Below are 27,579 nucleotides of genomic sequence, written 5' to 3' on the forward strand. Positions count from 1 at the left end.
AATGACTCGGTAATAAAAAAAATAAATAAAAAAAATGATTGTCTGTTGCAGCCCTATTCATCATTTCATGTTATTTTCTCTGTTTCCACAGGGTGTGACCTGTATCCTGCCTGTCCTGAGAGAAGGTGTCCTCACTGGAAGCCCTGAGCAGAAAGAAGAGGCAGCCAAAGCATTAGGAGGGGTCATCAAACTGACCTCCCCTGAGGCACTGCGGCCCTCTGTCGTCAACATCACTGGACCGCTCATTCGTATCTTGGGAGACCGCTTTGCCTGGACCGTGAAGACCGCTCTGCTGGAGACTCTCACCCTGCTGTTGGCGAAGGTCTGTACCTGCATGTCCCCATTGGACATAAATGGCCAAAACCTCTTCAAAACACCATCATTTCTCCCTACAGATGATGTAATTATCAGTCAGGAGGCTAATGCCCAATATATAGTTCTGCGTTGAATCTACGCCGTAGGTACGTACGTAGGTCCGCGTAGATACGGACCCTACGCCATACCCTACGCCGTAGGCCGACATGCAGCTCCCCAGAAATGTAACTACACGTTGCGGCGACGCAATACGCAACAACTGTGGTTGGTCTGTTTGTCCGTGGCTTGGTAGCGTCGCATTTCCCGCTCTCTCCTTCTCCATAAACAACATGAAATCAAGGAGGGGGTTAACTTTGCTTGCTACAGCTTCCCACCGTGGTCAGAAAGCACAGGGGAGACACTTGGTTTCGCCCACTATGCCTCTAGAGTCGGTACTCGCTCCGAAGCTAATCGCCGTCACTCTCTCCCCACGCATACACACATACCGGCTCTGCTGTTCCCTTAAAGAGACACGCAAGATTGACGCAGACACACCAGCGCACAAGTACAAAACCTCACAACGGCGTAGGCCACTTACGTAAGCTACGGCTTAAGTGACAATGTTTGGCGCTAACCTCTGGATTCCTCCTCCAGGTGGGCATTGCCCTGAAGCCCTTCCTGCCCCAGCTGCAGACCACCTTCCTGAAGGCCCTGCAGGACTCGAGCCGTGGGGTGAGGCTGAAGGCTGCTGAGGCTCTGGGCCAACTGGTTTCCATCCACACTAAGGTGGACCCCCTCTTCACCGAGCAGCTCTCTGCCATCCGCAACGCTGAGGACTCAGGAGTCAGGTGAGCACTCGTACAGCAGACTAATACTGAAATCTTCAGATAGAGGAGACATCACAAAAACAAAATATCAAACAACCCAGAAATAATTTGTGTGATCTGACATTTGTCCCAAAATGTTCTTCACTAGAGGCCAATATTATTGGGTGATTTTAACTTATCATAAATATATCGCTATTGACATATGTCAGCTGATAACGGACGTGTCAATACAGAAATGCCATATACAGTGGTGCTCATAAGTTTATGAACCCATGCTAAAGTTGACTAAAAAGAGGAATAAAAAAAATCATCTTTTGGAAATTGATCTTAATGCCTTAATTAAAAAAAAAAATGGAAAAATCCAACCTTTAAGGACACCAATTTTCTTTGTGAATGAAGAATGTATCGTAAATAAATAAATGTTCTTCCTTAAAATACAGGGGGCATAATTAAGTACACCCCTATGTTAAATTCCCATAGAGACAGGCAGATTTTTATTTTTAAAGGCCAGTTATTTCATGGATCCAGGATACTATGCATCCTGATAAAGTTCCCTTGGCCTTTGGAATTAAAATAGCCCCACATCATCACATACCCTTCACCATACCTAGAGATTGGCATGGGGTACTTTCCATAAAATCATCTCTCAATGCAAATCAAACCAGCTATTAGGCTAACTGAAATAAAACCATGCCAATCTCTAGGTATGGTGAAGGGTATGTGATGATGTGGGGCTATTTTAATTCCAAAGGCCAAGGGAACTTTATCAGGATGCATAGTATCCTGGATCCATGAAATAACTGGCCTTTAAAAATAAACATCTGCCTACCTCTATGGGAATTTAACATAGGGGTGTACTGACTTATGCCCCCTGTATTTTAAGGAAGAACATTTATTTATTTATGATACATTATTCATTCACAAAGAAAATTGGTGTCCTTAAAGGTTGGATTTTTCCAAAAAAAAATGTAATTAAGGCATTAAGATCAATTTCCAAAAGATTATTTTTTATTCCTCTTTTTAGTCAACTTTAGCATGGGTTCATAAACTTATGAGCACCACTGTATATACAGTGTGTGTGTGTGTGTGTGTGTGTGTGTGTGTGTGTGTGTGTGTATATATAAATAACTGCAAATATATATATGCAGTTATTTAAAAATATTGTCACCATTACATAGTTTGTCCACCAGAGAGCACTGACTAGTTCATTTTTCAACTGTGAATTGTCCCACTAGAAATATCTGTTTGTGTTATTTGTTTATGTTAAAAAAAAAAAAGCAATTTTGTAAAAACAGCTTATTTTTGTAAAAACTCATTCTCGTGCTTGTGTTGTGCTTGTTTACCCTTCTCACAGGGAGACTATGCTCCAAGCCTTAAGGTTTGTCATCCAGGGGGCCGGGTCAAAGGTGGACCCAACCATCCGCAAGAACATCACCACCACATTACTAGGCATGCTGGGACATGATGAGGTATGACAGAAAGGAGCAGATGGATTGGAGCTGCAAGTAGAGTTGCCACAGATTTAGAGCTTTTTAAAATCTGTGCCAACACTCAATTTTTTTTTTCTTTTCTAAATGGCTCTTAATAGCTGCTGAATACATTAAGTAATTGCCAATGAAATAAAGTATAAACGTATGAACACTTGGAAAGGATTTCACAGACTGTTCTTCTCTGGTGTAGTTTCCTCTGTGATCACAATAGAAAACGGAAGTCATGCAGAGAGGATGTGGTTTTCTGAAAAGGTGGTTAAAAGCGTCTGTCAGTTTGAGAATAAATAATGCTCAACCTGTGTGTGTGTGTGTGTGTGTGTGTGCGTGTGCGCGGTGTGCGTAGGATGCAACCCGCATGGCGTCCGCCGGCTGTGTTGGTGAGCTGTGTGCCTTCTTGTCAGAGGAGGAGCTAAAGAGTGTGTTACTTCAGCACATCTTGGGTTGGTATTTATACGCAAAGCACATCACATCTCACATTCTGCGTATAATGTTGGGCTGACTATTTTATTGTGCCCCTAATTGCTGTTTATTACAACAATTGTCTTGGTGTACAGACTGAAATAATAACAGTGACTTAGCAAATGTGTGTTTTTAATTAGTTTAAGCACAAACAGGGTTTTATAAATCTGTTTATAGTAGCACTTCTCATGATGTGTTTGTCCAATTACATTTTTTCATAAAGGTCTGCCTTTGCCTGTGTTCTTATGCTGCTCCCCGTGCATCGGTAGAACAGTGAGAGCATTAACTAATGGATGTTTTTCCTCCTCTTAGCGGACGTGTCTGGTGTTGACTGGATGGTGCGTCATGGCCGTAGCTTGGCCATGGCCATAGCCGTTAAGTCTGCTCCCGAGAAGCTGTGTGGGAAGGAATACTGTGATACTGTGACAGAGGCCATTTTGGCCAACGCCACTGCTGACAGGGTGAGAAGAAAGTTTGTGTGGCACTCTGTTCTTTGACAATAAATTTCTCATGTATCTCATGAACTGATAAACATGGCTGCAATGAATATTTTCTGTATGTCACCTTTAAAGGAATGGCTTGATATCTTGGGAACTAGCGTATTCACACGTGGTTTTTCTTTGTAGCTAGTTACTGACCATAAGCACAACTAAATAACCAACTAGATATAACGTGTTAATGAGTGAGCTTTAGATGCTTTTTACCTTTAAACAGAGCCAGTCTTCATGCTAAGCTAACTGTCTCCTGGCTTTATATTTACCATACTGACATTCAGAAAAGAAGTGCTGCATATTGTAGATTACACTATCCTATGTAACGGCCCAGACACACAGACCAGACGGCCGACCCTCGGCAGAAAAGGCAGTTGGACTGATCAGTCTCCCTGAGTTTGTCAAAAAAAAAGTGCCTCGGAACACACCAAAGCGATGAGACGTAATACGTCTCCATAACAACAGGCGGCGCTAATCTATATTGTCGCCCCAAAAATGAAAACTGGCAGCTGATTGGACGAGATAGTCACGCTCATTCCACTCCCCGTTTCCGGGTTAGCACTCCACCAATCAGATGGGTCATTTGAGTCCGACTGCCGGCAGTGCGCGCCCCGCCGATTCTACATGTCAAATCGGCCAAAATGAAGACCGACGGCCCCTCGGACGGACGACGGCACGGAACACACCGAACAGACTCGAGTCACTGACCTCGCCAGACTGTCCGACGGCCAATTCTCGGCTCTGTGTGTAGTAGGCTTAAGATTCAACAGACATTTCAAAAATTCAAGTAATCAGTAATTCCCCCACTTTTTACATAATAAAATGAAAATGAACAATAATAAATTAGTATAGTTTACAGTCCTGTGTCCTCTCCTGTTCTCTTACATTGTATGTCCTGCTATTCCTCTTGTCCTCATGTGTGTCAGTACAAATTGTGATTCTTTTTTTCTTCCAGATTCCCATTGCCACCAGTGGGATCAGAGCGTTGGGATACCTGATGAGGCATCACCTTAGAACAGAGGGAGGCGGTAGTGTTTCCCAGCGCATCATAACACAGCTTGTCAAGGTAAAGCAGGAACTGTTTTATTAAACTGATAATTACAGGCTATTTACTTCCCTTTTCTGTATTTGTACAAGTAAGGAAGTGAGTGCCAATAAGTTACTTAACCGTTCTCCACCCTATGCTCTGGCTTTGTGCAAATTATATAGTGTGATTAGATTAGACTCACAAGATATCACTATTAAATGAATGTGGAGTAATCACAGATTACTATCTAGCTTTTGTTTGTTATCTAGTTTTGGCAAATAAGTGCCTTTTTATTGACTTTTCTCTTCGCGAAATGCTTTGAGTGAACTTAAGCTGGGCTTTTACTGTGAAGGGTAGACAAGGATGAAGTGAAGCCAGCGTTTTTTTTTCTCAACCTTTTATTGTGCGGCCGTTTAGTTTTATTCACAGCCTATCAATATCCAATATCCAACACTGTCCAAACTGCTCCAAATTCCAAAACGCCAAGTTCACTGGGTACCAAGGAAGCCAAGTGTGAAGTAGATCGGATGAACGGTTCCCGAGATATTTGAAAAACATCGGACACACACACACACACACACACACACACACACACACACACACACACACACACAGAGGGTCCTTGATTTATAGTTAGATAATGGGTCAAGTGACTATGTGTAATATAAAAGGTGTTGCTAGTAGTGACAAACTACAGAAAAAAAAAAAAATGGAAGAAACCTCAGGAAGAGCAGCAGAGGAGGGACCCCTCTCCCAGAAAAAGAGTGGATATTAGACTTGAATGTGTCAGGTTGCCAGAAACACGACTCCAAATGAATGCTTATGTTGCTCCATGCTTGCTGGATGTGTAAATAAACAACTGTTAGCTGGAGCTGGATGTGTAAATAAACAACTGTTAGCGAACACATTCACCACAAACGCTGTATAGGGTGATACCATAACAATGTTGTGTGTACACAAGAAATCAAATAATGCCGCTTTTAAAAATGATATGTTTTATTTAGGCCTAATGGTATTAAGGACAAACAGTTGCTCAGCATTTGTTACTTGATGACCGTACTTCTAGTTCTTACTCTATTACCAGGGTAGCATTGGTACTGTATTAGTAGTATGAAGTATTTTTAGGACACAGGCTGAAAAGTCCCAAGCTTGAGGAGTATAGAATACATTCATTGATGGTTGTTCAACTCCAGCTGCCATTCATTCCATTCAGGCCCAGCTGAATCCATTTTTGTTTTGTTTTTGGAACCCCAAAAACTTTTTTTTTTCTTTTTTTTATTAATTTCACAAAGCCTTCAGTTATATAATTAAACCCCATAATAAAAGCTGATATCAGACTGATGTAAATAAAGACATAACACAGTGAATACTGTGATGAGTACCTGCTTCAATAGTGTGTAGTAGATGGATGTTTTGTGTTGAGACGTCTGTTGTCTGTCACCATGCAGTGTCTTCAGAATCAGTCCAGTGACATCAGACTGGTGTCAGAGCGGGTGCTGTGGTGGGTGTTTAAAGAACCGGCAACACCCTCCTTGGAGGCCAATCTCATCAAGCCCCTACTGAAGAGTCTGCTAGACAACACCAAGGACAAGAACACCAGCGTGAGAGCTCAGAGCGAACACACCATCATCAACCTGCTACGACTCCGACAGGGAGAGGAAACCATGCAGGTCAGACTACAGACTCTCTACTATTACATAAAGATGTATGTAACGTCTATAGCAAAAGACTACTTTTTCTAAATGTTACTTTTTGCTCTTTCTACAATTCAGAGTATTACTGTCATCCTGGACTCTGCGAGTAACGACCTGCTGTCAGAGTGTCACCGCCGGTCCTTGAAAAAAATTGCCTGCCTGCCAGACTCCAATGAAGAGATAGACGACACCATCCTAACGTGATAGAGTAGGACTGAGCTAGGAAATGATCCCCACTGTACAACCCCAGACACACACACACCACACATGCCCATGTTGCCTTTCATGGACCAAGACTGAGATGGGTAGTGTTTTCCCACCTATTTCCCAAGAAATTCCTTTTTTTTTTTTTCTTTCTTCTCTTTTCTCTCATTGTTTTAGCATCCTTTAAGCCCAATTTAGAACAATTTTTTTTTTTATTTTATTTTATCTCACAATGTGCAGGTTATTCTCCTGTACTCAACTACATTAAGAAGACACAATGCCAATTTTGTTTTGATGTTTGAGTGTTTTGCTACTTATTTTACCAAAATGATTTCAAGCATTTAAGACACTACTGTAACGAAACACCCCTGTCTTTAACTTTTATTTGGACTTTGTGTGTCAAGAGTTGTTGGGGGGGAAAGCAACCTCTTATAAGAAAAGAAAAAAAAAACATTCTTATGTCAGTGATACGGTTGTAAAAAGGCAATACAAAATAAAAAGATCTTGATTTCATAATGTAGTGTGTGAACTATTGGTAAACAGTTTTCTTCAGGGTGGGTCAGGTCACTGAGCCCTTTCATCACACCTTACAGTAACTCCACATGTCTCTGTGTACTACCTACTGACATTTGAGATTATTTAAATTGTCGGTACATGTGAGGATTATATGCAGACAAACCACATGTATAGAGCGGGATTATTGGGAATTGTAACCCTACTGGAGTGTCACTTAAGCTGTCTGAAGCATCTTGTTTAGGGCTCTAAAACCACCATCATACTAAAAGTGACCCAGATGGATATCTAAAGCAAAAGGTTTCCTATGTGTTTTATGCTGCTTGAACATTTTAATGATTCGCTATGTAGCATCAATCTGATTAGTGTAAATTGACGGAATTGTAGATTTACCACATTCTGTGGTTGGCAGTGTGTATATAGTATGAATGATGTTGCTTTAAGATATTTCATTCTGTTCCAAATGTTTAACAAATGTTTATAAAGAGCACTTTGGCTCCAGTAAATCTGAACACGTCTTATCTTACACATGCCAGACAAGAGGAGAGAGCGAGGCTATCCCAGGGTACAGGACATTGTACTTTTACACAATATATCAATATATTATTCTACACTAGAGGGTAAGGGTTATTTTTAAAGAAATTTAAAGGATCCTGACATTTCTTGAACACTCCTTTGTAGATGTAGTCAACATGACGGTACGAGTCTATCTATTGCCCCTCTAGTAGCATGAGTTTAGTGTTCATCAATGGATGGGACGCCTGTGCTGTAGCAGGAGCCTGCGCAGTGAAGCTGGGTCAGAGTTGGGTGCAGCTCCACCGCTCCACCAGAGAAGGAAGCGGAGTTTCCGGCTGTTTGCAGCGGAGGGAGAGGATTGCTGACGCCGCGAAACCCCGAGAAAAACGCAGCCAGCTCGGGGGGCTAACACTTTCTAGTATCGGTAGTGGTCGTTTTCTTTAGTATCGGGGGATCTGGGGGCTGGTGAGTTTTTTTTACGATCCGAGGAAGTCGGACAGCAAACCGAGCAAAGAAGCGGCACAAGGCGGGGGTGAGCCACCAGCTACCGGCATGGCCAGGGACTACGATTACCTCTTCAAGCTGCTCATCATCGGTGACAGCGGTAAGCCGACGCCGGGGATGAGGGACGGGAAGTGGGCCTTGTCTTGTTGTTTTTTTTTTAAGGGGAGAAGAAGAAATGCAGCTGTAGGCCCGCTTCGCTGCTATGATGCTTTTACAACTTGTTGTTTTTTAGTTTCTGCATGGAAATGATTGGTGAAATGTACACAACCGCCATATTTATGTGGCGGTGACAGGGCGGAGGTTGTGTGTCCGGGCTGGGCATGTCAGCCGATCAGGCCGGATATAGCCTCTAGATCTTCGGGGTTTGTCTCTTGAAGATTTTCTAGTCCTGTTCTCATATCGGCTAAGACATTTATTTTAGATCTACAACAAAGCACACACTGTAACCCAAATAACTGTACCGGGGTTCACATGCCCCTCTATCGCTTGTTTGCTTTGTTAGCTCGATGGAAGTTAGGCTAACATTACACTTTCAGGCTTGGTTATGTTGCTAACGTTAGCTGGACTGAAACACTAGTATTCTAAGAAGTTGTAGTCCTTATACATGAGATTAAAAATAGCCCGTTTGCTGCACGGTGTTAAGTCAACTAAGTTAGGTTGTTATTGAAATGCAGTTTGTTATTTAGCTAGCTAGCGTTATGGTGCTAGCTTCTTAAGAGTGGAGGAATGCTGCACTGCAGTCTCTTACGTTAGTTGCATCCAGCCAAAGTATAGTGAAGTGAGACAAGACAGATAAGTGTCAACTGTAGTACTCCATTAAGAGCGATATTATAGTCACGCAGCTGAGGTTCAAAGACCACTGAATACATGGTTACTTTAGCTGTGTTTAGCTTCTTTATTATGTTAAAACCCATGGCAAACAATGCCACAGGTAGATGTACAGGTTTACATTATCTATCTAACTGATAAGGCCTGCTCTTCTTGTATCTCCCCCATTGAAGTGAGAACATGCCTTTTAATGACTTCACCCTCAGTAGGAGTGTAGCCTCAGCGTGCAGGACTCCTTTGTGGGCAATGATCTTTGCATTCATTGACAACCCAGATCCTGGCACTACCCCATCAGCTGGCTGCTCACAGTAGAGGGCAAGGCAGTACAGCAATCCCTTCAATGTCCCTTACACAGAGGCCAGTGTCTCCTCAGCTGCAGCATGGAAGTACAAGTGTCTGCAGTGCTGCACAGAGATTATATAGGAAAGATGCTTTGGCCTTTGCCCCACCGTGGCATGTAGACTGATGGACTGCTAAGATTCAGACTTTTCACACTCTGGATCTCCAAGCTGCACAGGCTGAGTTTTATCACATCACTGGACTTGTTAAGCTTTTGGCCTGACATAGTAGCACATGCCAGGGTTTCCCCTACCATTATAAGGCCAAGGTGCAGCACCCAAGCAGTTAGTTCACCTAAGCTGAATGAATCATCAAAGTAAAATCATTGTGGGCATGAAAACGAAGTAACCAACTAAATTACTTTTTTTCAGATCTAATGATTGTAGTTGGTTCCCAGTGGACTTCTTCAGCAAGCCTTTTGAGTGTTATTTATTTATCTGCTCTAGCTTTTCCATCATTTGAGACACAGATATGGTAATCAAAATGGTCCGTAATGATGTGAAATTGCATTGAATAATAATAATAATAATAAAAAAAGTAACATTTTCTAGAGGGAGGACCACTAAACCCCCCACCAAATACATGCACCTAAGTCTTTCACAAACCCAGGGGATAACACTGCATGCATGTGATATATCTGCTCATGGTAGTTGTCTGCTTTTACATTTTGTTCTCAAGCTCCAGGCTGCAAAAGTCGAACATGTAAATGTCGTGCATAGTTTCATCACTATGCATGATCCCCCCCCCCCCCCCCCGAGGAATTATTTTTAAGCGTGGTGGCTAGACAGCACGGTGGAATATTAAAGCTTCAAAAGTACTAAAAGATGATGATCTCTCTTCTGCTTTGAAGCTTTGGTTATTGTTTGTTTGAACAAAACTCTGTAGCGTGGAGACCACAGGAACCTGAGAGCTTTTATGTTGGTACCTATCAAACATGAGATGACAATAACACAATAGGTAGGCTAAGTCACAAGGCTCTATATGCTGAGTTCCACCCCACCCCAGGCTGGGCAGCAGAGTCATTTTCTAACTTCTAGCTGTAACCTGACAACTGATCTGTTGAAGACCGCACTGATCCCGCTTATCAATCTTCCTTTTTCATCCCACTCTCCTCCTCCTCTCTGCGTTGTCCTCTCCTGGCATCTGTTATGACTGTTATTTCTTCCTAAAATAGCTATTTCTTCCTATTATGCACTATAATTTTAGGAACCCAGATAGATAGAGTTGTTCCATTTGTTGTCTTGCCTTTGTGGCTTCGACGCAAGCTTTCCCAAACTGCTGCTGTTTGTTCTGCTGTTGCAGCGATTAAGCTTCTGTAGGTACAAGCGTCATCAAATGTTTTAAATGAACGTGTAGGGTGCAGCCTTGCTTACCTTAAATCCTTCAGCTTGTACACTGTGCAACAGGTACAACTTTGTTTTTATATTTTGAAATACCTAATCTTTATGTAAAAGGATTACAGCAACTGTTCATGATGATGTCTTGTTGGTTTGCAGCCGCCACGTGGTTACTCTTTGGTAGCTAGAATATAATATAAAAAAAACAACCTCAAACTCAAAAACATGTTTGTCCTCAGACTATTGTAGTATTGTGTTTGAAAGCTACAAGTCAAAAACAAAGAATGCACTCATTTTCTATTTATTTTTGGAAACCTGTTGGACTCTAAACCTCATTCTGTGCTCGTGTTTTCGTCCTCAGGAGTTGGGAAGAGCAGTCTCCTCCTGCGATTTGCAGACAACACGTTTTCAGGTGCGTGCTTCTACCATTAGCCACCGTAGCATCATTGCCAAGTCTACTTTGTTGTTGTAGCGCACTAACTTGATTTTGTCTCGGTATGCGTGTTTGCAGGTAGCTATATCACCACGATCGGCGTGGACTTTAAGATCCGGACAGTGGAGATCAACGGGGAGAAGGTGAAGCTACAGATCTGGGATACAGCAGGGCAGGAGCGCTTCCGCACCATCACCTCCACGTAAGTAGATCCACACACACATACACACACACACACAAGGTGAAGCTCGATATTTTCTTTCAGCAGTTGAATCTGAAACCAAAAAAGGCTCTCTGCGGTCCTCAGATTAGGTTTTATTTGAGGAAGCAGTTTGTAGACAACTAAACTGAGTCGGTGCTGCGCTATGAAACTGGGTGGAATTCCCCACATATCCTAATTACAGATGTGAGAGGGAGACTTGACTCGTATTGCAGTGCTACATGACGGCAAGGCCTTGGCGTCCTTACCCTCTTATGCTGTAGTGTGTGTGTCACACTGCTGTCCCGTGTTCTACAGCATCTGTGTGCCTCTCGGCTCACAATGATGTATGCAAGTAATTTTGGTCTGTACAGGTAAATTGTTGGACCCACATTATTGTTGTATCATCTTCCAACACGACAGCAGGACTTCCCACTCGTACAAATACATGTGTCCAACAAACACAAATCTAAATCCAAACAATTTTGTCCAGTTTGGCTTCAGCTGAGTCACAGCACATATTAAATTAAACTTAAATGAAAACACTTTTAATAGGGTGGAGACAGAAATCTAAAACTGTAGACACACCGACCCTTGGCAGAAAAGGCAGTTGGACTGATCAGTCTCTCCGAGTTGGTTTAAAAAAAGTGCCGAGACGTAATACGTCTCCATAACAGCAGGCGGCGCTAATCTGTATTGTCGCCCCAAAAATGAAAACCGGCAGCTGATTGGACGAACGTGTCACGTGAGATTTCTCTGGAAATTCAAAGTAATGGCGGCTTGTTCAGAATACGATCTCATATTGTACTAAAATAGTTCACCGAAACGTGTTTCTGAAAACATTGTAAGCGAGAAATAGGCCATGCAGTTGCTGAATCTGTCTTCATTTCAGATCGACAAAGGTCAGTTTAAAAGATTTTCGTCAGATTTTGAGAGACTCTAGTCACACTCATTCCGCTCCCCGTTTCCGGGTTAGCACTCTACCAATCAGATGGGTCATTTGAGTCCAACTGCCAGCAGTGCCCGCCCCGCCAATTATACGAAATAAATTAAATGAAGGCCGACGGCCCCTCCGACGGACGACGGCACGGAACACACCGAACAGACTCGAGTCACTGACTTGGCCAGACTGTCCAACAGCCGATTATCGGCTCGGTGTGTCCGGTCCTTTAGAGACAAACTATCAGCATTGGCCACTACCGCTACGTTTTATTTAATTTCTTTTGTCATTTTGGGAAAAGGGTCCGTTAAACCCAAATCTGCATTGACTTTTTTTGAATGAACGGAGCTTCCAGGTGTGAAAAATGAAGCCAATGCGGAAGTGCCTTAAATCTGCATTCTATCTTATTTCCAGCAGGGGGCGACTTAACTGGTTGCAAAAAAAGAAGTCGGCTTGTATAACACTATGGGAAAATGACCCTATTTATTTATTACTATTTATTACCTCAGTAAACATTTTCATGATGGGTTTATGGTCTCAATCGCTAGTTTCAAGTCTACTTCAATACAGCATGATGTTCATTTAGTAAATGCTGGTCCCATTTCTTTTAAAATGGACGATAAAGCAGGGAATGCTTTAAGGCGTGGCTACGCTGCGACCTGTCAATCATCCCGTCCATGTTTTCACCTTGAACTTTGACAGTCTTCACTTTTCACTTCATTAAAGTTAATTGGAACATTTTGGTCGCCTAAAAATTTCTTGTTCAGCCCTCTCCAGTCCAAAAATCATCACGGCCGGTTTTAAAAAACCGAGACGATGACGGCCAATTTGCCAAACTCGAGGCTTTAAAATGGCACTCCGCTAAACCAATGGGTGATGTCACTGCTGCTGTCTCGCTCTGAAGACCACTCCAACATGATTGCTCCTCCCGCGCTCTGCTGAAATATGGACTTACCGTTCAATTACTGTGCAATTTACATGGACTGGCTTGACATTAGAGCACAGATTTGACACCCATAATAAATAAGAGTTGTGCATCAATGGGCGGCTGCTCTCACTGTATGAGGAGACAGCGTCTGAGCGTTGATGTGACCTACAGCTCAAACTGCTGTCATCTTACCCACTCACTCCTTTTTGACTTTGACTAAAACAGACAGAGGTGACACTTAATTAAAAGATATTAAACTGTCACTGTCCAAGTTTTGTCCCGAACAGGGCCAGGAGGACAGATAATGTTAGATAATTGATATAATGTACTATCACTGCTGCAGTGAGGACAATCGGAACACCAAAGTCACCCAGAAAGCTTGAAATCCTGTGCAGTGCTGACGCCTCAGCCCCAGAGGAGTATGAGCGTCCTAGTTTGGGAGGACGGCTGCAAGTCGTCATGCAGGAATCCCTCCACCAAGCAGGCTGCCCATAAGGCGAATTGTTCACTGTGCTGAAGTAGAGTGGCATGGTGCCTCATTAGGTCCTAAACCAATTTCCCCGTGGAGCTGGATCATGGGCAGAGACCTGAGGCCTGTACTACGAATCAAGATCAACATGCCCTGGATTTACTTCAGTTACCCGGCTTCACCTAACCTAACAACCCGCGGTCCCGCATAAGCTGTGTCACGACGGTGGTTAACAACTAGTTTAATCAACCCAGGGTTTCCCAATCCAGCGACATGCGCGTTCACATGAAGGAGGCGGTGTTTGCACAGCACGACCAATCACAAACATCTACCAGAGCGGCATATTTTACATAAGAAGAGCAAACTATAATTCTACATAAATATGAAGAACACAGACACGGTTTTACAGGTCAAACGCAGAAAGGAAAGCTGGCAAAAAACAGCTGACGCTGTTATGCGTAAATCACAACGCTTATCAATTTCACTTCCCCATCAGTCAGGCACAAGATCTGACCATAATTACACTTTTGCTTTCCATAAACCGCCGTTGCTTTAGCCTATTATATTGTTGTGTTGCAAGCCTGGCAGTGGTAAGCGATCGTGAGAGAAAATAAAAAATATAAAAACATAATTCAAACCGATGTGTGGCATTGGCAACGCACGGCTCAAGATGCCGACAAATAGCCTATTAGTAATTCCCTCCGCTGAAAATCTATATCTTTCATAAAAATACCCATCAGGGAATGTTAACGTCGGTCTCTAAATGTTTTAACTTTTATGAGCACACCTCTCTCTCTCTCTCCGTGCACAGAGCTCCACCGGATCTTCTAAGAACGATGACGCTGTTATCAATCGAGTATTAATTGGTCAGTAGGCGGTGCTTTAACACCGGTTGATCTCTAATCTCCAACATAACCTGCTCCCGAGCAGGTTAGGTGTTCAGCATAAGTTACCACAGCGATTTAACCCGGTAACAAGTGATCCACCGTCGTGATACACAAAACCCTGGGTTGAACCTGAAGTTACCTCGTTAAAGGAGAATTGTGGTTGATTTCAACACGTAGCTCTGTTTGTAAATTTGGAGTGCTGTCCGTAGCGAGAAAAACGGAAACAATCGGTGCTGCCTACACCGTGTTATCCTCCTGCTACAGTTAGCACTCAGGAGACTGAAACAGGGCAAATTTTAAACGTGCTTTTAGCCTCTAAACATGTTCGAAATGTCATTACAAGTGCCAAGAAGTGATTCCCTCCGAGTGAACACAGTGAATCTGACTGCAGTAGATGTGAAAGAAATGCATGAAAGTTGTGCTAATTCATACCTCTGTTTAGTTCTGGCGGTGAGACGGCAGTAAGACGAGTGCTTAGGGACCGTCTACAAACTACAACACCGAAAAGAGATATAATAAAGATATTTATTAATTTAATGATTAAATAAGGTAGTGTCTCCAAACTTATCTCAATATAACTTGTCTCCTGCTAGTTGTACTACAGCACTTTAAAAAAAATAAGCATATGCCTATTTTTGTATCTCTTTTCGGTGTTGTAGTTTGTAGACGGTCCCTAAGCACTCGTCTTACTGCCGTCTCACCGCCGGAACTAAACAGAGGTATGAATTAGCACAACTTTCATGCATTTCTTTCACATCTACTGCAGTCAGATTCACTGTGTTCACTCGGAAGGAATCACTTCACATGGGTAGGCACTTGTAATGACATTTCAAACATGTTGTTGTTGTTAAAATGTGCCCTGTTTCAGTCTCCTGGGTGCAAACTGTAGCAGGAGGATAACACGGTGTAGGCAGCACCGATTGTTTTCGTCTTTCTCGCTACTGACAGCACTCCAAATTTACAAACAACAGAGCTACGTGTTGAAATCGACCGGAATTCTCCTTTAACGCCAAATCTTGCTTCGTAGTACAGGCCTCTGCTCTGTCTACTCGGCAGACTAGCCTGACCCTGTGGCTGACCCACAGCTGACAGAAGCCTCAGGCCCAAATCAAGACCTTTTAATGTCCCCCTGCACTTAAGAAATGTTTTTATGTTTATGTCCCGTAAAATGTCTCTCCTTGACTATACTGACTTGTATCTAGGGCTGCAACTAACTATTATTACCAGGTTTATTATTATTACAAGGTGATGTCTTGTTTTTTTGCAAAACCCAAAGATATTCAGTTCAATATGCTATAAAACAGAGGAAAGCAGGAAATCTCCATATTTGAGAGGTGAAAACGGCATTTTCTGCCATTTTTGCTTAAATGAAAACGATTAAATGATTATCAAAATAGTTTCGATTCATTTTTTTTTTCTTCTTTCTGTCGATCGGCTAATCGATTAGTTACCTCTCCTTAAGGGGGAGATGAAATCTGAGATTGTAACGTAGCCCAGGCATGCTTGATTAGACTTAAACTTGTAGGCCTGTGGCTGTATCTCTCCGATGTTCTACCCATCTTGATGCATGCTGCTCTTCTACCGGTCAACCTAAGGTACTGTAGATGCTAGACTGTAGCCACCGAATGAGTGTCGGCATAGCGCAAGCACCAGTGGTGAGCGGGGTCAGGCCAGATCCAGAATTTCTCAATGAGTAGATGTGCTTCCGCCCCCTTTTTCAGAGTGTTAAATAAAATATTAATCATAACAAGGTATATTTTCACGTACTTTAAAACATGTCTGAAGGGGCATTTAAAAAAAAAAAAAAAATCCCAGAATAAATAAATAATAAATTGCACCTTTTTTTAAATTTTCATTTTTAACTTCTCACTTCTTCTAGTGAGTCCATGCTTTTATTCCGATAAGACATTTATTCTCATTTTCATTTGCAAGGCTGGTTTTAAAAATGTTAGTGTTCACATGGTCAGCGCCTTAAACCCCTATGCCACAAGGGCCGAAAACTTGTACATACATATCCATCCACGCCTGCTGTGTGGTGGCCCATTACTGCTGGGCATTGGGAACATGCTCAGACAACACCGCATCCCTAAACTGTCAGGCCAGGCAGAAACACTGAGAGACAAACGCACACAGACACACACAGACAGACAGACAGACAGACAGACCGACAGACAAAAGGGTCTTTGTGTTTGTTTGGCGAGTGCAGCTACAGTGGGGATGCTCCCTTTCTGATGCCTGGTGCACGGTTTGATGCTTGGCTGCAGGGTTACAGTTGACCTGTCCATCACATTCAGGTTTAGTTGTCTGTGTGGGACAGATGCTGGTCTCAGTTCTGTTGGCTTTCCTCCCTTACGCTGGGTATCCACAGGCAGCTGAAATAACGGCAAAGCAGAGCGGTTCATTTGATTTCCCCATGAGAACAGCGGCACAAGCGAAATCCGCTGACGGCGGCCAAAGTCCCCGGATGTTCACCGCTCTCCCCGCTCTCCCAAAGTTGACTGCGAGTCAACTTTTGCACAGCGGTAGCCAATGAGAGGGCAGAGTCACGAACGTGCCTTCAATACATTCTCCCGTGTATACACACACGCTATACGTGCAAACTAAAAGATTGTGATTTTTCCTATAGCCTACTTTATGATACGTCTCTGTATGACTACAGAGATGTTAACAGCTCCTGGTGGGTTTGTTATATGTATTTGTTTTAGTAGTAGTAGCATTGTAGTAACATTAGCATTGTAGCAATGACGACTAGCTTGTTGCTATTACTATAATGTTATTGAACTAAACTAAACACAACTTTTTAACCCTTGTGTTGTCTTCCTGTCGACCGTGCAGCTTTTTGTTTTTCTGGGTCAAAATTTTAACTTTTTTTTTTTTTCAATGTTGTGGTCGTCTTTTTCAAAACTTTTGTTGCTTTTCCCCCACAATGTTTTTGTCACTTTTTCCGATGTCTTTGTCAATTTAGTTTCTGCCCCTTTTGACGCTTTTGTGGGTTTTTTCCCCCCCACGTTTTTTGAAGCTTTTGCGGACATTTTTGTCACTTTTTTCAATGTTCTTTCATAAAAAATGTTTTTTTGAATGCTATAACATTTAGTAAAACATCCAAATTTAAAGAAAGTAGAGGGCTGATAATTTGTTTTACTTGTGAAGAGCGTTGTGTGGAACAATCCGCGTTATTTTTCTGAAAATTTGGTTGAAAGAAACTCACTTTTCTGATAAAGAAATATTTTAAAAATGGGTCAAATATGAACCGAGGATAACACAAGGGTTAAGCAGCAAAGTGTGTGACTGGAGTAGAAAACGTACCAAACAGTTGTTTTAGGCCAGATATAAACTGATAGAAAACGTATATAGCAGCACCAACAACTCATTGTCTGCAAAACGTGTACACCGTCGGCATCATGTTGTGGTGGCACAACAATCCGGTTACAGGTGAAAAACGCTGCCTATGGAAACCCAGCAGCAGTCACGCACTCTGTTCTGATGTATTTCAGTGTTGCAGTGTTGTATCAATCGTTTAAATAAACTATGCAGTTACTTTTAAGATAAAGTTCTTTGCCTCAGTCTAGACAAAAGGATGTTTTTATCATTGGCAGAGGGCCAGATGGTCACTATTTCTACTAATTATCCATTACTTTTAGCCACCTGTGTTAACTTTTCTGGTTGCTTGCTAGTTATCCTGGACTCTGGCATTAAGTAATGAAAATTGCCCAACTCGAGGGGCGGCACCAAGCATGCATTTGAAAATCTCACTGCACGCAATTGGATAACACTACGACCAATCACAACAATACACGGGTTGACGTATCCAGAGTCCCATACGCTTAGCTACCAGCGGAGCTAACTGGTAGATTAAACTGCCGTCATCTGTTTAGCTCACCTCTGGCCCGCCTATATCAGATACACCGATGTGATTGGTGCAGCTCGGCTACAACGAGAACTCTGGATTTTCAGGGTATCCATGTAGATCAAATAAATAAATCCATAACAACAATCAAAACATCAACATGCCAGTGACAACAAGTGCACAGGTCAATGGGTTGTGTTTAGTAGCCTGATAGATGAAGGAATAAAGGAATTTGCATAGCGATTTGTTTTCCGTGCAGCCACGTAACAGCGCGGGCCTGACAGCTTCACTAAAAAAATCACTAGAAAGTGCATGGTCAGGTTGAGTTATTATTTATTTCAGCTTTCTGAAACCACTTGTTTCTTCCACAGGGAGCTGAGGTCTTTCTGCTGGACAGGACAGTGATCTTGGAGCAGACCTTAACAATGCTATTCATTTTTGTCCTTTACAGACAACCCTTAAACCAGCAACTAGGCCTGCACGATAAATCGTTAGAAAATCGCGATCTCGTTTCACCCCTGTTCGCGATTTAATTTTTAAATGATCAATTTGTTTTTTTTGTTGTTTTTTTTGGGGCCTTTTCGGCCTTTATTTTGATAGGGCAGCTGAAGAATCAGCTAAGAAATCATTCTGTTTTTGATACTGTACTTAAATTGGCAATTGACAAACTCCATTTCTATAGAGACTGAAGCTGTAGCTGCAGCATGTTGATTGACATGTTTTAATTATGTAATTAGACATGTTCAAGGAGTTCAGATAGAGCCTGTATCAGGGCCATATTTAGTTCAGTGTGTTATATGTCACTATTTTTGGTAGCCTACTGTACTTAAATGGCCAGTATGTACTTTATTTTCTTTATTTATTGAAGCCTCTATGTTTACAGGCTTGTGGTGATGCGCAGTGTGCTATAGGTGCCAAAAAAAAAAAATCTATGTTTCGTACTGCCATTTTGTTTTTGTCATGGCTCGTGTGTGCAATAAACATTACACTTCGTGAGAAAGAAATCGTGGCAGAGAATCGTGATATCAATTCTAAGCAAAAAAATCGTGATTCACATTTTACCCCGAATCGTGCAGGCCTACCGGCAACACAATTGAAAAAGTTCGAAGACTCGATACAAGTTTGATAAAAGTTGCATAAAAGTTTCTTGCAGACACAGAAAGAGTTTAGGTTCCTTAGCAAATGAATTCTCTGCTGTCCCCGCTTGACCATACAGTCTGCGTTCACGTTGAGTCTCAGCTCTGAGTCAAACACTGTTCCCAGATATTTGTATTCCTGTACAATTTGTACATCTTCATCATGTATGATGCTATATATCCTAAACTTTTGCACATTCCGCAACATTTTTGCACATCCTGCACTAATCCATACAGCCTTTTTTTTTTTATTAAATGTTAAACGTTATATTGACCACATTTGTTTCTGTATTTATTGTTTATTTCATATTCATGTTTAATATGTTTATGTATGCACCAACCACCAAGGCAGATTCCTTGTCTTACTTGGAAATAACTAATTTTCTGGTTCTGATTCTAAATCCTCTTCTGATTTTTTTTTTTTTTTTTTTTTTTTTTTTTAATGCACTTCTTAGCGTTGTATTCAGGTGTTCTGGTTGACACAATATGTGTGGATGTATCTTTTAGTCAAATTGTAATTTCTGGGACTCCCTGAGTTCCCTGGTGTCAAAGGCTGACTGTCTGTCTCCGTCTGCATGTTCAGATACTACAGGGGCACGCACGGGGTCATAGTGGTATACGATGTCACGAGTGCCGAGTCCTTCGTCAACGTCAAACGATGGCTACATGAAATCAACCAGAACTGTGACGACGTGTGCCGAATATTAGGTGAGCTTGCACCTTTCAGTGTTCAGAAAAAGTCCAGGCACATCTTGGCACCCTTCACCTAAAAATAGACTCTACCCTTGAATCTAGCCAACGCCTTTTTTAATTTTTTAATTTGCCGGCATTGAAAAATGTTTGTTTTGAGTCCAGACAGTCCTGTTGCATCACACCGGCAACATTTTCTGTTTTTCAGTGGGAAACAAAAACGACGACCCCAACTCCAAGGTGGTCGAGACGACTGACGCGCAGAAGTTTGCAGAGCAGATGGGAATCAACCTGTTTGAGACGAGTGCAAAAGAGAACATCAACGTTGAAGAGGTAACTCGTTATTTCTGTTGTCACTGCAGACCAGTGTTGGGCAAGTTACGCAGAAAGTGTAATGTATTACTCCTTAAAAAAAAAGTCATAATATTACTTACTCCCTTTTTAAAAGCCAGGCACTTTTGTACCTTGGAGCGTTGCTATTATGATGGCGGATTTGGTAAGCAGAAAGGAGAGATTTTCAGGAGAAGAAACTGATCTGCTCGTGTGTGAAGTGAAAGCGCGCAAACAGATCATACATGGAAACGATCACTTACCGCTACCATAAGATAGCAATACACCAAGAATGCACCTGAACACACCTCCCTGTAAGAACAGGGGCGCAAAGATGGCCGCAGGTGCATTTGCTATTTAAACGACGTGGGCGCTGGACGGGAAACTGACAACTGCGTCGGTCTTAAACTAACAAAGACACTTGCGTCGGGCTTTGTGCTGCGCTGCGCCGGGTGCAAGATAGGGCCCTGAATTTCAGTTTTATTGTCTAGAGTCAGCTTGTACCAGACTCTCCATGTGATTTATTTAAATAATATTTTTTTTTAAAGCAGTTTTGTTAATTGGGGTTTCATTTATACATACATAATATACATTTTTGTTTATTAAATTGTCAGAAATAACAGGAAAAAGCATAGACTTCTGTCAAATAAGGTAACGCAGACTCATTGCCTTTACTGTACGCGGAGCGATCATGTTTATTGCTGTGCGTCACCCCCCAAAGGCCCACTCCGAGCCAGGAAAAACCCTAATTACTGTATTACTTTCGCGGCCCACCCCTTCAAAAAAATAAATAAAATTAGGAGTCAACAATTAGCCAAACTGCATAACTGCAGACATTCTGCATTCAGGCTGTTACTGTGTGATGCGAAGACTATCGCACATTAACATTTACGGCTTATTGCGTTTTTTTTGTCGCATTTCACATAAACTTACATAATGAAAAGGACCTGGCGATCCAGATTTCCACAATCATAGTAACTCGCTGTGCCAGTGTGCGCAAGGCAAGAGAGGAGAGGGACGCTGCCTTGCCACAGTGACATGTTGGATGTCATTGATGTTCCCACCAGGGTCAGAGCCTTTTATATAATGACAATACTTCCAGCTGTTGGAAGTATTCCTCTTTCCGTCATCCTTCGTTTGGCTTTTTGGCTTGTAGCCGACGTGACCTGCCCTGGCCCTGACCTGCCGCACGCTAAATTACGTCATTATATAAGAAAACCTACCTTGGGCAAAAAAACAAATCACGTTTGGGTAACGCAGCAACGCAGCGTTGCTTTGGATTAGTAACTGTAATGAAATTACTGTTTTGGAAATTGTAATCCCGTACGCTACTTGTTACTGTGGAAAGTAGTCTCGCTTTGCCAGACCTTCCTCCACCGCGGCGCTGCGGAGAAGGGTCTGGCTAGTCCACACAGCATTCCGGGATGGGAGAAAAACGTGCTCTGGTTTATTGCCATTTCTTTAAACCAGTCACAGTCGTCTTGGGTGGTGCTAAGCAAACTTGTTTTGGTGGAACATTGTGTATGTTCAAAAGTTGTTTTAGTCGTGCAACAGAAAACTCAGATTGGACAGATAGTCTAGCTAGCTGTCTGGATTTACCCTGCAGAGATCTGAGGAGCAGTTAACCATAGTCCTCATAAATCGACCGGAGTTTAAACTGCCAACACAAAGGAAGCCCAAGACAACAGATATAAGGCCTAAATGAGTGAAATTCCTCTGGAATTTCCAGCGGCAACGGAGCAATCCCGGAAGTGGAACGTCGTGGATATAGACTATGTGGAAAAGGAATATATTACTGAGTAATGTGTTACTGCCCAACACTGGTGCAGACTGACGTGTTTGTGTGGAGTGGTCTCTGGGACATGTCTGGTATGCATGAATGAATGAATGAGGCAGCATGTCTGAATGCTGTGTAGTACCTGCTGATCAGCAGGCTGTCTCAGGGTGCTCACTGTGCTGTGGCTTATTGTACACAGCATTCCTTAAAGCAGTGGTTCCCAAACGTTTTCTGCAGGGTCCCCCTTTTGTAGATTCAAGTATTTATTTAGTGATATAACATAATACATAGGCCTATATGCTAGGGCTACACGATTAATCTAATCGCAATCGCGATGTCACGCTGTGCGATTACATAACAGCGAAAAATGTGCGATTTCAGTAAACGAAAAGGTGTGCTGTGTGCGTCACACTCTGTGTGCACTGCAGTCTCCAGGTCGCTTTACCGACTGTATACAGCTGGTGCTGTTAAAATGACTTTGATAACTTTTTATCATGAGGGTCCACAGAGTCTACATACACATTTTCGTGCAGATCGGACTCACGACCTAGGGAGAGTTCACAAGTAGGTTTCGCATTTATGTAAAAAGTTGCGTATATATTTTTCACGATTTTTGCAAAACATAAGCATTAATGGGCGTGGCCTACATCACAAGATTCAGCTAAAGTCAGGGAACGCGTCAATGTAGGATCTTTGAATGTACAATCTAGAGCCCGCCCGATAAAGGATTTTTAAGGCCGATATCAATACAGATGTTTGGTGATTTAAAAATCCAATATTCCGATATATCGGCCGATTTATATATTTTTAAAAAAAATCCAGAAACGCGTGACAAAACAAACAGATTTCCCTAACATTAGTAATTTGTAGTTATTTACGAGTCCTCGCTAAAATAAACTTGTTTGTTTTATTGTCACAACAGAACAGAGGAATATCAAAATATATTAAAGTTCTGATAAATAAAATGTATAAAAATACAAACTTAAGATATGAAACTTAAAGGGTTAAACACGAGTGTTGCCAACAGGGACGTTGTAGAGTGCCCTCTGGTGGACAAACTATGCAAGGGTGTTTCGTCTGTTTTTATTTTATATTTTAAATATTAATTTATCGGCCATTACAAATTCCGATACTGATTAGTTTGGATAATGCCTAATATCGGTCGGGCTCTAGTACGATCTTCCCAGCCGAAATGCTCGCACCTTGATTATAGTGCCCCCTGCTGGTGGATATGTGTATTTTTCCTGGCGTCTGAGTTACCTGTCACATTCTAAACGAGCCCGGAAAGTTTCACCACGGTGTAGGCTGCACTTCTACTTTTACTGAAGGTTTTTGCATATATCGAGAAAAAAAAAACCTCTCCCTCTCCCATATATAGAGGTTTACTCCTCGGCGCAGCGGCCGCGGGTTCGACTCCGACCTGTGGCCCTATACAAATAAAGGCCTAAAATAATGCCCCCAAAAATAATCTTTAATTTAGTAAAATAATACATTTTAGTATTTTGTGCATTTTCCTTGATAATCGAGCAAGTAGACTCATGATACCATTATATATCGCAGTATTGTGAATAACAAAAAAAGCAAAAATTAAAAATTAATTAAAAAAATTAAACTAATAATTATTATTACTAATTATTACATTTATTTATGTATTCGATTACAACGTTACACAGCTGTTTACACTTTATGCTAGCAGATTATTTTTCGTAAACGTCTGTGAGAGAGAGAGAGAGAGAGAGAGAGAGAGAGAGAGAGAGAGAGAGAGAGAGAGATTTGCATCGATCAGCTGTTTCCCGCCAAGGGATAGTTAACGAGACACAATGTGATTCGACCTGGAGGTTGGCAGTCGGCTCTAGGCCTGTAACAATTATTACATAATTGTCTAATTGCAATTTTTTTTTTTTAACATAATTGCCGTTTCTTTGTTTAACCGCAATTAATTCAGCCTGGAAATCCAGACCCAAATCCGAAAGATTAAGGGTCTGGCATTGAGTAATGAAAATGGCCCAACTCGAGGGGCGGCACCAAGCATGCATTTGAAAATCTCACTGCACGCAATTGGATAACACTACGACCAATCACAACAATACACAGGGTGACGTATCCAGAGTCCCATGCGCTTAGCTACCAGCGGAGCTAACTGGTAGATTAAACTGTCGTCATCTGTTTAGCTCGCCTCTGGCCCGCCTATATCAGATACACCGATGTGATTGGTGCAGCTCGGCTACAGGGGCATAGTTAATGAGCATCATTACTCAATGCCAGAGTGACTCGCTGAGCAAATTCAAATTGTGCTCTCGCGATAACTCTGGATTTCCAGAGTTCCAACATTAGCTAGATCCTAAGGGGTATGACTGTTGATGGTAATTGTCAATTTTATGTTTTATAATAAAGAGGCGGGGTTTACTTCATAGGCTGTGTACCTGTGTCACATGACAGTGATATAACCACAAGATGTATTCTGGGATTCAATCAAAACTTGAATTTGTTTGCAAAAGTAATACATATTTTTTAAAATCTGACTGAAAGAGACAATTACATTGTTAATCGCAATTATTTCTGAGACAATTAATTGTTACAGCTCTAGTCTGCTCCTTAGGGCTTTGTGGTCACCTCTGTGTGTTTTCTTGTCTTTGTTTTGGTAGTAGTGGCGTTTTGGTGTAGCTTCATCGTCTGCTTTACACCTGACAGTCCTTTCACAAACTGGTTCATGCTTTGCTAGCAGTGCAGCAGAACCATGCATTATTTGTTTATATTTAGCATAGAACCACTGCTATAACTCCGGGCACCCCCCCCCAGTTTGGGAACCACTGCCTTAAGGGAATATTTTTTGGAAATACACTTTAGGGCTGCAACTACAGTTTATTTTCATGATCAGTGACTGCCCTAGTTTTTTTTTCAATGTATTGTTAGTTCTATAAAATGTCAGAACATTGAGGGGAAAAAAAACCCTCACAATTTCCTAAAGCCCAACTCGACATCTTCATATGGCTAGCTTAGCTTAGCTTAGCATAAAGACTGGAAACAACTAACCTGTCCTGTGTAAAGGTAATAAAACCCGCTTACCAGCACCTTTTTTAAAGCTCACTAAATCACACACAATGTCTTGTTTGTCTTATTATTATGGTGAGGCAACCGGTGGCATATTACACCCTGTACAACCACAAATAGGCACTTTTACACTTTTGGTTTTTTACATATTAAACAAACATCATATAAGGTATTATTTAGCTAACTGTAGGGTTGCTTTATCATTTTTATACCTTTTGGACAGAGCCAGGCTAGTTTGTTTGTCGTTATGCTAAGCTAAGCTGTAGCTTCATATTGTACAGGCAACTCTCAGCAAGAATAACCCTATTTCTCGAACTGTTCCTTTAATGCTATGTAAATGCTAGGATATTGATGGCTTTGGTGGGGCACATCGAGCAGATTTCAGTAGGGATCGACCGACACTGATTTTTCAAGGCCGATACCGATTATTAGTAGTTAATGAAACGGATAACGGATATTTGGAACCGTTAGATTCAACTTTATTGTCATTGTGTACAAAGACAACGAAATGCAGTTTGCATTTTTACAGTGAAAATGATAGTGTTGTGGGTGGGACATTAAGTCAGACTCAGTGGTGAGTGAAACCGAAGCAGAGGGACAGACACAGAGCTGTAGCGGAGCACTTATTAATTCATTAACTTAATTGGTTATCAAGCAAATAAAACACTGATACAGATAAATCTGCAAACTGCCAAAAAAAAAAAAAAAATCCCTAGATTTCAGCCCCAGTTGTTTTTTTTTGTTTTTTTGAGCCCGTCTCTTCCTACAGTCTGGTTGCTGTACTCACCACCCGGCTCCGCTTTGTTCTTCTCCTGTAGATGTTCAACTGCATCACCGAGCTAGTGCTAAGAGCCAAGAAGGAGGTGCTCGCCAAGCAGCAGCAGCAGCAACAGAACGACGTGGTCAAACTCACCCGGAACAGTAAACGAAAGAAAAAGTGCTGCTAGCAAACTCGAAGCCATCCACAAAAAAAGGCCGGCGGCGTCTTTTTTTTTTTGTTTCTTTCTCCCATCTTCACACATGCATATACACAAGCTGGGACTCAGAGCATCTAAATTAAAGAGCAGATAAAGATTTAATAAATATACGGTGAAAGATGAAAAAAATAAATAAATAAAAAAAATGGAGGAAAAATAAAAAGTCCCTTTTGGACAAACTAATCATGAAGACTTCAAAACAAGTGTACAGATTTTATTAGACGTCAGATCAAGTTTTATTTGGAATTCAGCAGACGGGCACTATTGACCTGAGGTCCTCCTTTGTTAAAGGATCTGCAAGCTGACAAGTGAACACCATAATGCTCCGATTTCTCTCCACATAACCCCCACACTCAGTATCTCAGCCCTCCTTCTCATTCCACTGCACACGGGACATTCAGGGTCACGTCAGACTCTGCGCCTGAGGAGGAGGAGGGTTTCACCTTTTTTCTGGATTTTTTTTTTTTTTGTTTGTTTCTTTTAATAATTTTATTTTTTTGGGGGGGATGTTTGGTTGGTTGGGAGGTGTGTCTGAGTAAGAGTGGAGGTGTCACCACCTCTCTACAGTTTCAACATTTCGGACACCTGTGTTACCACAGCTCACGCCAAGAGATCATGAACTGCTAGATTTTTTTTTTTTATTTGACTTGTTGCGGGGAGGGGGGGTCCCACAGATGATGATGATTGGTAGACGACCTATAGCAACTAATCCATGGACAGAACTGGTGACTTCTGTTTTTTTTTTTTCTTTGTCTATATTTTGCCAAGCTTTCCCACCCTCTCCCCTCTAACCTCCAATAGTGCTGAGCCAACAGTCTTTTTTTTTTTTTTTTTTCTTCTTCATTTTTTTTTTGCTTTTTTTAAAGTGCAGCAGAGCAGTTGAACAGCTCCTGGAGCTCTGGGACGTCTGGCTTTGAAAGCACCATTCACCATTCAGTCTTACTACTGCTTTCAGAGTTTGCTTTTTAAATCTTTTCCTCAATATTTTAAACAAAAAAACAAACAATGATACTGCCAATATAGAAAAAAAAAAAAAAAAAAAAATATATATATATATATATATATATCTAAAAATATATATATATATATATATATAAATATATATAAATAAATATATATATATATATATATTTATATATATATATTAGGAGCTCAGTGGCGCCTCTCATTTGACCTGGTGCCATAGTGGCCCCTGGTTGGCCATGAGGCAGGGGGAATCAGGGCATGAGGGGACCCTCAGGAAATGTTTGGGGCTGCCCTCCCTCCTTCTCCATATTTCCCTCTGTACTTCTGCAGCCACTGGCCTCCCCCCCCACCACCCTCCAAAACCACCCACATATCAACAGCTCCGGACTCACCTCCTGCATTCGGTCCACCGAGGGGCACGACGGG

General features: G+C 41.8%; 2 protein-coding genes across 3 annotated transcripts in view; both read left to right on the forward strand.

The window, feature by feature from the left end:
* gcn1 (GCN1 activator of EIF2AK4) overlaps positions 1 to 6,999 on the forward strand; it is a 35,483-nt gene extending 28,484 nt beyond the window's left edge. Inside the window, exons 50-57 of the mRNA XM_035998751.1 lie at positions 92 to 322; positions 949 to 1,142; positions 2,476 to 2,590; positions 2,955 to 3,051; positions 3,383 to 3,531; positions 4,517 to 4,627; positions 6,037 to 6,258; positions 6,361 to 6,999. Coding sequence (XP_035854644.1) covers positions 92 to 322; positions 949 to 1,142; positions 2,476 to 2,590; positions 2,955 to 3,051; positions 3,383 to 3,531; positions 4,517 to 4,627; positions 6,037 to 6,258; positions 6,361 to 6,486 — 1,245 coding nt within the window. The 3' untranslated portion in view covers positions 6,487 to 6,999. The remainder of the gene's footprint in view (positions 1 to 91; positions 323 to 948; positions 1,143 to 2,475; positions 2,591 to 2,954; positions 3,052 to 3,382; positions 3,532 to 4,516; positions 4,628 to 6,036; positions 6,259 to 6,360) is intronic.
* A 788-nt stretch (positions 7,000 to 7,787) lies between these two features.
* On the forward strand, positions 7,788 to 27,172 carry rab35b (RAB35, member RAS oncogene family b). Of its 2 annotated transcripts, XM_031302217.2 has the most exons (6): positions 7,795 to 8,119; positions 10,885 to 10,935; positions 11,035 to 11,158; positions 19,946 to 20,070; positions 20,261 to 20,385; positions 26,029 to 27,172. In XM_031302217.2, the coding sequence occupies exons 1-6, from the start codon at positions 8,068 to 8,070 to the stop codon at positions 26,155 to 26,157; spliced, it is 606 nt and encodes a 201-aa protein (XP_031158077.1). In that variant the 5' UTR covers positions 7,795 to 8,067; the 3' UTR covers positions 26,158 to 27,172. The 2 variants fall into 2 exon arrangements, with proteins under 2 accessions (XP_031158078.1, XP_031158077.1); XM_031302218.2 differs by lacking the exon at positions 20,261 to 20,385 and having other exon boundaries at positions 7,788 to 8,119; positions 26,029 to 26,135.
* The last annotated feature ends 407 nt before the right edge of the window (positions 27,173 to 27,579 follow it).

Source organism: Sander lucioperca, chromosome 2 (genome assembly GCF_008315115.2).
Source record: "Sander lucioperca isolate FBNREF2018 chromosome 2, SLUC_FBN_1.2, whole genome shotgun sequence".
NCBI classification, from domain to species: domain Eukaryota; kingdom Metazoa; phylum Chordata; class Actinopteri; order Perciformes; family Percidae; genus Sander; species Sander lucioperca.

What these genes read in the sequence shown, in the direction of transcription:
- rab35b (XM_031302217.2), top strand. Translation starts at nt 8,068, where the DNA reads ATGGCCAGGGACTACGATTACCTCTTCAAGCTGCTCATCATCGGTGAC. An exon ending in GCTCATCATCGGTGACAGCG is followed by an intron (nt 8,120 to 10,884) that starts GTAAGCCGACGC and finishes TTTCGTCCTCAG; the next exon opens with GAGTTGGGAAGAGCAGTCTC. An exon ending in TTCCGCACCATCACCTCCAC is followed by an intron (nt 11,159 to 19,945) that starts GTAAGTAGATCC and finishes CTGCATGTTCAG; the next exon opens with ATACTACAGGGGCACGCACG.